At 45.4% G+C, this 8622-nt stretch overlaps 1 protein-coding gene across 1 annotated transcript; it reads left to right on the top strand.

Annotated features, from left to right (window-relative positions):
* Positions 1 to 4015: 4015 nt before the first annotated feature.
* LOC130473861 (zinc finger protein 883-like) lies at positions 4016 to 8399 on the top strand. Its single transcript, XM_056845477.1, has 6 exons — positions 4016 to 4109; positions 5122 to 5192; positions 5425 to 5532; positions 6519 to 6814; positions 6932 to 7078; positions 7169 to 8399. The coding sequence occupies exons 1-6, from the start codon at positions 4016 to 4018 to the stop codon at positions 8397 to 8399; spliced, it is 1947 nt and encodes a 648-aa protein (XP_056701455.1).
* Positions 8400 to 8622: the final 223 nt, after the last annotated feature.

Here is an 8622-nt window from a genome sequence, read left to right as displayed (position 1 = left end):
CCAGCTCATCACCGGTTGCAAAAGTCATTGGCATTAGAATAGATTTCCAAATTCTCACTGCCCTGCCCCGGTAGCCACAGCTTAATCCTTTTGTCACCTGGGAACCTGGGAGGGGTGCAACCCCTCTTCCTGCCCCCAGAAAAACAGTATAACTGGGGTGCCCCAAGCCCACTATGTCACCTTAGGTCTTTCCTGGCACCTTTGCCGTTACTCTGTTGGTTTGGTCTGCGCAGCCTAACGACGCTCCCTCCTGCCTTGCTGGTCAAGTCTGTGGGAACCCCTGCCCCATCTCGGCCTTCCTTTTCAATCTGTTTTAGCCTACGTGAATTTGGGACAACACCTCGTCTAGATACGGCAAATGTATGATCAACGATCTCCTGCCACATTGGCAAACGTCTCTGTACTACTCTCTTTTATTTCTTAGCCTCTCTGTATGTTTGTGTTGCACCATTTGAATGCTTGACGACATAAACACTGTTTAATTTGGAATCCTTTGTCTGTCTTTATTCAAAGTCTCATTAAACGGATTCTGGTATAGTTGAGTGCTATCTCGCTATAAAATACATAGTTACTGATTGCTCAGCTAATTTCCCCAATTAAAGAGCAATTCGGGTAACAGGCATTACGTTTGACACCCCTAAAGCCAAAGGGGAACATTGGGGCCAAACACCCAGGCAAGCCAAGGCTGCTGCCTGTCCCCGGGCCTCCTCAGCTTGGGCTTCGCTCCTTCCGAGCCTGTCGAGGAAATCCCAGGTGCTGCGACAGGCCGGCCCAACCCAACCCATGGCCTTTCCAGCAGCTGAGCATGCGGGCTGGAGAGGGCCGGGCCCAGGCCACACTCCCAGGGCCTCCCTACGCCATTGCCTGACCTTGGTGAGCAGCGCCCGCCCCTCTTACCTTGGAAGCAGAGCACCCACTGGTAGAAGTTAAGCAGGTCATGGGGCTGCGGGCCGAAGAAGGGGTGCATTGAGTGTGGGAGGTACGAGGTGGCCAGCTGAGGCAGGTGGACAGCCAGCAGCGGAGGGCTCATGGCCTCTAGGAAGAACAGCTCCAGGCTGCCATAGAGCGACTGGTGTATTGTGATGGTGGTTGTGAATGTTTCCAATAGATGTTATATAAACCTTCCCAGAGTGATTGGTGGGCCTAAAGCTGCCAGTCACTCCCCTCAGAAGGACTCTGGCCTTTTTATAAAACAGCACATTAATATTTGAGGGCCGCAAGAAACTCCTGAAAAGGACAGATGACACACCAAGGCAGAGCAGAGCTGCAAATCTATGCATCTTTACGGGACGGGTCCCGTCAGAGAAGTCAGAAAACAGGCCCAAACTGGTACATGTTAATTGTTGTTTTACATACTTCATTGCTGTTGGAGCAGCATCCTTTTGACAGGCAAGAGAGGTAAAGACTCCCAGGCAACACCAAAGAGAGAAACACCAGGCCACAGTCACAGCATGTGTGGGTTCCTGTCAAGCTCAGGATTTTGGCTGGTGCTCCCCTCATCTACCATCTCCCTGATGGGAGTGTTGCCAGTGTCCAGGAAGAGCCTGGAGATCGCCAGGAATTACAGTTTGCAGGCAGAATGTGGCTCCTTTGGGAGGTGGACTCTAGGCAATTATCTCCTGCCTTTCCCAAATGTCCAGTACTCCCCAAACCTGGAGTTGGTGAAGCGGGTCGTGCTGTTGAAGTGGCAGGCTCTTAGAAAGGACCACTTCCTGGGAAGTGATATGTTATCTTATTCAGCCAGTCACCCACTAAGCAGGACTCAACGACTTTACCTACTTTTAAAAAGCAAGTCATTTTATTGATGTACTTACAGTAAAAATGTATATAAATGTGTATATGCAAGTTACACTGTCTATGAATGTGAAGACTGTATGCAGTGACAATGTATTTTACAATATATGCAGTAAAGCAAGCAAGTTCTACATACTATTTAGTTTTAAAATCCAACTTCAAATTATAACAGTCAAATAAGTCTGATTTAGTTCAAAGTATCTAATTCACAATATCTAGAATAATATATTTAAAGCCATACATACCAATAGGCTTCTTCTTGAGACCCTCTGAGAGAGGTCTGAAGAACTAGCCTTTCTGTGCCTGTATTTATACTGTTTCAAGCACATGAAAAAGTACTGATCCTTGAGAGGATAAGAATTTCCTTCTTACTGCTCATGCTAGGTAAATTTCCTTCCCATCTCCAAATATGGGCATCCTGTCTATCAGTTTTCTGTCTAACTATAAACAATCAATTCTGAGCTTTATGATCACTCTATATATTCAATTTTAACACCATTCTCATCTGTAGTAAAATACGCTTTGATTAAACTTATTTATGAATCAATAGCATCAAGTTAACATATCTAAATCATAAAACAATTATTGCTTACATTGCCTTTTCATGTCTTGGTCTGTATATCTCAATCAGCATATTATACCATCTGGATAGCTGCTTGGTAAAAATTACTCCTTCATGAGAATTAAAGTTATCTTGAAAACTGTTTTCCTTTCTCCAGCTGGCAATGAGTCATAGAGAAGGAAAAAAAGTCACATCTGTGCTGACTTTGCAATTGTACAAATACAAATCCCTATCGATACATAAGCAGGCTTTTCTGTCTTAGAAACCTCTGCTGTATTCTGTTTGCAGTTCAGTTTGCGCAGTTTGTATGTGTAGTTTTAGGTTTTACAATGAATAATTGCTGCATATGTACAACACAATCTTATAGTTAATGTGCTGATATGTCAAATCCTGTGACATTGGTAGCCTTGTGCACTTGGCAGGGTTCGTTGCCACCCTCACCCCCCCAGATCCCATTCATCCCAGCAGGCCTTCTGCCCTGACCCGGAGGGGTTTCAGGAAGTTCCATGCACAAACCACACCCCTGATGCAATGCCACTCTGTGCCAGTGTCAGATTTCCACTTGCCCTACACTAGCAGGAGACCATTGGGGCTTTGGGTGAGCATCTTTCCTGACACGCTTAGTGGCTATGTGAATCCTCTAGGACAGCCTGACCCAAAGTAATCAGACCCAAGCTTGTAGCGCCTTTAAAAAGCAAAGTGATTAACTTTCCTGAAGAACCAAACAAGTATACCTTAAAAAGTTTGGTATGTATTATAGCAAAACGATATAGCAAAAAAACTTTGGTTCTGATCCACCATGTATTTCCATTCTCTTTTGTTTTCCTTTGCATGTTGCTGTCTGTCCAAGCCTCTCTTCACAACCAATTGAATAAAGGCATCTTTTCAGAGTCAGTAGTGACTCAGTCGAAAGGGAAGGAGATGGAAGAGCAGGACCAGGAAGGACCTGGACCTGGCAAGAGAGCAAGGAAAGGTCCCCAGCCCATCCAAGCTGGGAATGACATTGAATCCTGGGAGAGAGCTGTGCCAGAGATCTGGGATCAGGATCCCCTGAACTCAGATGTATTTTGCCAATGTTTCCGGCAGTTCCACTTCTACGAGGCTGATGGGCCCCGAGAGGTTTGCAGTCAGCTCCATGGACTTTGCAACCACTGGCTGAAGCCGGACAGACACACCAAGAAGCAGATCCTGGACCTGGTAATCCTGGAGCAGTTCCTGACCCTCCTGCCCCATGAAATGCAGCACTGGGTCAGAGGATGCGGGCCAGAGACCAGTTCCCAAGCGGTGGCCCTGGCCGAAGGCTTCCTCCTGAGTCAGGCAGAAGAAAAGAGGCAGACAGAAAAGGTGAGAGGTTTTCTTTCCAGGTATTCCAATTCAAGCAACGATCTCTGACCTTATCCTACAGCTTCCCTGGCCAATATTTGTCTAAGTGGTAATCATGCTAACGGGAGGTTTAACAACCTTGCTTCAGCAGTGACTTCTATGGAATTTCTTATTCCTCCAGATAATTCCCCAGGGTTGAAAGAAAACCTTGCCAGCTCTGCTGATAGAAAGGTGCAGACTGCGGGAGTGGGACAGGACCCATTCCTTCGTATCTTCCATTCCATCTCTTACCTGTTTCCCTCGCTGCTGTTTCAGAGGTGGGGTCCATCCGTGAAGATGGAAGCTAAGTTCTGTGAGATGGAAAGGGCTCTGTCGGAGGAAGGGCAGCAAGTCCGAGCCCAGGAGTGTGCCCAAGATGCCCTCTCATGTGGTAAGGCCTCGTTGTGCCTGGATGGGATTGGAGCACCTGGTGAATTTGATAGGTAGAGAGTTCTAGTCAGGGGGAAAAAACAAATGCCTAACCCTAACCCAACTTGTGACACTCAATGTTCACTAATTGTGATGCCAATAAAAGGGGATTATACAAATTTGTGGAGGAATTTCTTCGTATTTATTACAAGATTCATATCCCTCCTTTTTCCATTAGAGAGACTGAAGGTGGCTCAGAAGAAAAGGTAGACAAATCTCAACTGAGCTCTTAATTCTCGCAAATAAACAGAACCTGTACATTGTGGGCCGAACAGCCCCTAATGCAAGTTAGTAGGGGCTAGGAATAGTGGGAGAATGTGTTTTGTGCTCATGCTTAGTGGGGCATCTGACAGGCCACTAAAGGAAATAGGATGTCAGACTAGGGATGCCAGGCAGTGGTCTGGCATGTCCAGCAGCTTTGGGGTGGGGCTTCTGGTAGATGTGATGTCACGTTGATGTTGCCTCTGGCTGAAAACCCAGATGTGACATTACTGGATCAGTAGACGCTCCAGACACCCACTGATATTGCCCTGAGTTTCCAGATGCGCTCAATTCATGTGTGTGTTTTTGGCCAGGTGTGACTGCGAGGTGCCATGCGATGTTATTTTCGCCTCCCTCTTCTCCTTCCACCAACCTGGACCCAAGGGCATGTACGAAGGCCCAGCCAGTGGGGAATACCTGCCTGGGCCTTTGGTCTGATCCAGAAGAGATGCTACCACTTTTTTGAGCTCTACCATTAACAGGACAGGTTGCAAGTATTACAGAAGTCTGAAACATGTCAGCAGAATTTAGAGTCGTCATCCCCCAAGGCTCATTGGTCCTTTGTGCTTCTCCTCTGCCTCTCCCACAAATTAACAGGGTACATAGGGCAAAGTTTCACTCCCTGGGAAGAGGGAAGCATGCAGCACGCTTCACACAAGAAAACAAAATAGCAAGTCGAGGCTAATACCCTTTCTTCCACTTTCCTCTCACAGGCAGTGAAGAGACAGTGTTGATCAATTCACTTTGTGGAGGTGTGGAGACAGCTCCTGCTCTTCAAGTCCAGGTAGAGGAGATGAGAAGAGGGAAGCCTGGATTCCCCCACCTTTTTCTGGGGGGCTTTTCTCGTGCAGTTGTTGTTAAGGGGCCCAGGCAAGAGGCTCTGAACTCCACTCCTTTTACACATGCCAAAATCTCCATCTGGCACTGTCCCAGAACGCCCCTCTTCCAGAGAGTCACCTGTGCCTTGCATTATCTCTGACAAAGAAATCTGCTTTTTCTTTCAGTCTCCAGTTTCCTTTGAGGAGGTGGCCGTGTATTTCACTGATGCAGAGTGGGCCCTGCTGGATCCAAACCAAAGAGATCTCTACAAGGAAGTCATGCTGGAGAACTACGGGAGTGTGGCCTCTCTGGGTAAGGTGCCAAAGGTGCAAATTGCTGCCATTAGGATTGTGCCAGTGGTCTGGTGTGTGAATAAAAATCTTAAACAGCAATACATTGTTACTTGATCCCTTTTGGGTGCCTCGAGGTGGTGGGGTGGTAGTGAACGCGATATTCAGCATGGTCGGGTAGAACGAATCAAGAGTCCTGGCTGGCCCAGGGGCAACAGAGGCCAGTGTTGTGGCCATCACCCAAGCCACAGAGGATGTCCTGAGGCCAATGAGGGACTGAGAGGCCCTCAATAAGACTCTTGAAAGGGCTCCATCGTAATTTCTCAGTTGTCAACCATTACAACAGAGTTGTCCCCCAGAGGGGCTTACCGTCATTCCCTCTTACTGTGATCTGGAATGCAGCCGTCCTTCTTCATTAAGGCCTTCATTAAGAACATGAGTGTTATATCCAAGAGGCAAATTCCCTCAGGAGAGAAACCATTTTATTGCTTGGAATGTGGAAAGACAGTCAGGAATCAACCCTTACTTCTCATCAAAGAATGCACCCAGGTGAGGAGGTGTTGAAATTGTTTAAAGCCTTTTTTGATGCAGCAGGCTTTTATGTCACTTTAAACTGAAAAAGAAATAGAAATAAAAAAATTATTTGTGGCTAGTTTGCCAGATAAAACAGGTAAAACAGAAACTGACCATACAGAATTGATGTTTACAACCAAGGCCAACAAAATTAGGAATCACCCAATTTTACATTTCCACAAAGTAAGGAAGTACATTAAGGCGACGTAGCTTCATTGCTACTGCACAGTATTTTGCGGCCTTGGTGTTGATTGGTGAGCTATCTCCAAGGAGAAACCTTTTGGTCTATTCACCCTCATCACCAGAGCCCATTTTCCTAATCAAAGTGTCAATATTGAAGCGGGTTGACTTTCAGAGGGGACATCTAAAAATATATGCTCAATGGTTTACCCTTTAAAGTGAATATTAATGTACTCTTCAGTGTACAGCAGGAAAAAGCCAGTGAAATGTTTTGCATGTGGATGATCAGACCTCCTTCCGTGGATGCTAATGGAATCTGTCTTTACATTCCAGCAAGAAATGATCAGTGGGATGAGGGTGATGAGGAAGTGCATCAGCTATTGCCAGGTAAAGTGAAGAATGAATATTTGAAAGAAAACTTCAAGAATCAAGGCAGACAGAAGAGGCAGAAAGGAAGTCACATGGTCGAGAAGAGGGATAAACCCATTCCTGGGCAAGAGCAGGATTTCCATGAACTAATCCACAAGCTGGAGGTGGCATGCAAGTGCTTGGAGTGCGGAATGAACTTCTCAGATCAAACCCAATATGAGATACATTTGCAAATGCACAGTAGAAAGAAGACTCATCAATGCTTGGAGTGTTGCAAGAGCTTCATTCGCAGAGCAGAGCTCCTTAGACATCAAAGAACACATAAACCTTATAGCTGCTCAGACTGTGGCAAGAGCTTCTCACAGAAAGCAGACCTTTTTCAACACCAAAGAACTCATTCAGGAGAGAAGCCATTTATCTGCATGGAGAATGGAAGGGTGTACTCTTGTGGAAGAAAGGGAAATGTATTTTTCCGAAAGGCTAGAGTAATGGGGGCTCATAAATGCTTTCATTGTGGAAAGTACTTCAGATGCAGATCACACCTCCTTGTGCACCAAAGAGTACACACAGGAGAGAAACCTTTTGAATACTCAGAGTGTGGAAGGAGATTCATACGCAGTGGCAATCTTCAGAAGCATTTAAGAACCCACACAGGGGAGAAACCTTTTGAATGCTCAGAGTGTGGAAAGAGATTCAGTCAGAGTAGCACTCTTAAAGAGCATCAAATAACACACACAGGGGAGAAACCTTTTGAATGCTCAGAGTGTGGAAAGAGATTCACATACAGTAGTAATCTTCAAATGCATTTAAGAACCCATACAGGGGAGAAACCTTTTGAATGCTCAGAGTGTGGAAAGAGATTCACATACAGTAGTAATCTTCAAAGGCATTTAAGAACCCACACAGGAGAGAGACCTTTTGAATGCTCAGAGTGTGGAAAGAAATTTAATCAGAGTGGCAGTCTTAAACAGCATCAAAGAATGCACACTGGGAAGAAACCTTTTGAATGCCCAGAGTGTGGAAAGAGATTCACACGCAGTGGCATTCTTAAAGCGCATCAAAGAACACACACAGGGGAGAAACCTTTTGAATGCTCAGAGTGTGGAAAGATATTCACATACAGTAGTAATCTTCATAGGCATCTAATAACTCACACAGGAGAGAAACCCTTTGAATGCTCAGAGTGTGGAAAGAAATTTAATCAGAGTGGCAGTCTTAAACAGCATCAAAGAATCCACACTGGGAAGAAACCTTTTGAATGCTCAGAGTGTGAAAAGAGATTCAGACGCAGTTGCGATCTTCAAAAGCACTTAAGATCCCACACAGGGGAGACACCTTTTGAATGCTCAGAGTGTGGAAAGAGATTCAGACACAGTGGCGATCTTAAAACACATAAAAGAACCCACACAGGGGAGAAACCTTTTGAATGCTCAGAGTGTGGAAAGAGATTCAGTCTGAGTGGCAATCTTAAAGAGCATCAAAGAACACACACAGGGGAAAAACCTTTTGAATGCTCAGAGTGTGGAAAGATATTCACATACAGTAGTAATCTTCAAATGCATTTAAGAACCCACACAGGGGAGAAACCTTTTGAATGCTCCGAGTGTGGAAAGAGATTCACACGCAGTGGCATTCTTAAAGAGCATCAAAGAACACACACAGGGGAGAAACCTTTTGAATGCTCAGAGTGTGGAAAGAGATTCACACGCAGTGCCACTCTTCAAAAGCACTTAAGAACCCACACAGTGTCAGTCTTTTAATTCATCTAAGAACCCACACGGGAAAACCTTTTGATTGCTCAGACTGTGGAAATACATTCAGATGCAGTGGCCATCTTGAAACGCATCTAAGAACCCACACAGGAGAGAATGCTCAGAGTGTGAAAAGAGATTCAGTTGCAGTAGCCATCTTCAAGGGCATCAAAGTACACGCACAGAGGAGGAACCTTTTGAATGCTATTTGAAAGATATTCAGTCATACTAG

The sequence above is a fragment of the Euleptes europaea genome, chromosome 1 (genome assembly GCF_029931775.1).
Source record: "Euleptes europaea isolate rEulEur1 chromosome 1, rEulEur1.hap1, whole genome shotgun sequence".
Taxonomy (NCBI): domain Eukaryota; kingdom Metazoa; phylum Chordata; class Lepidosauria; order Squamata; family Sphaerodactylidae; genus Euleptes; species Euleptes europaea.
This window is presented reverse-complemented; position numbering and strand designations above follow the sequence as displayed.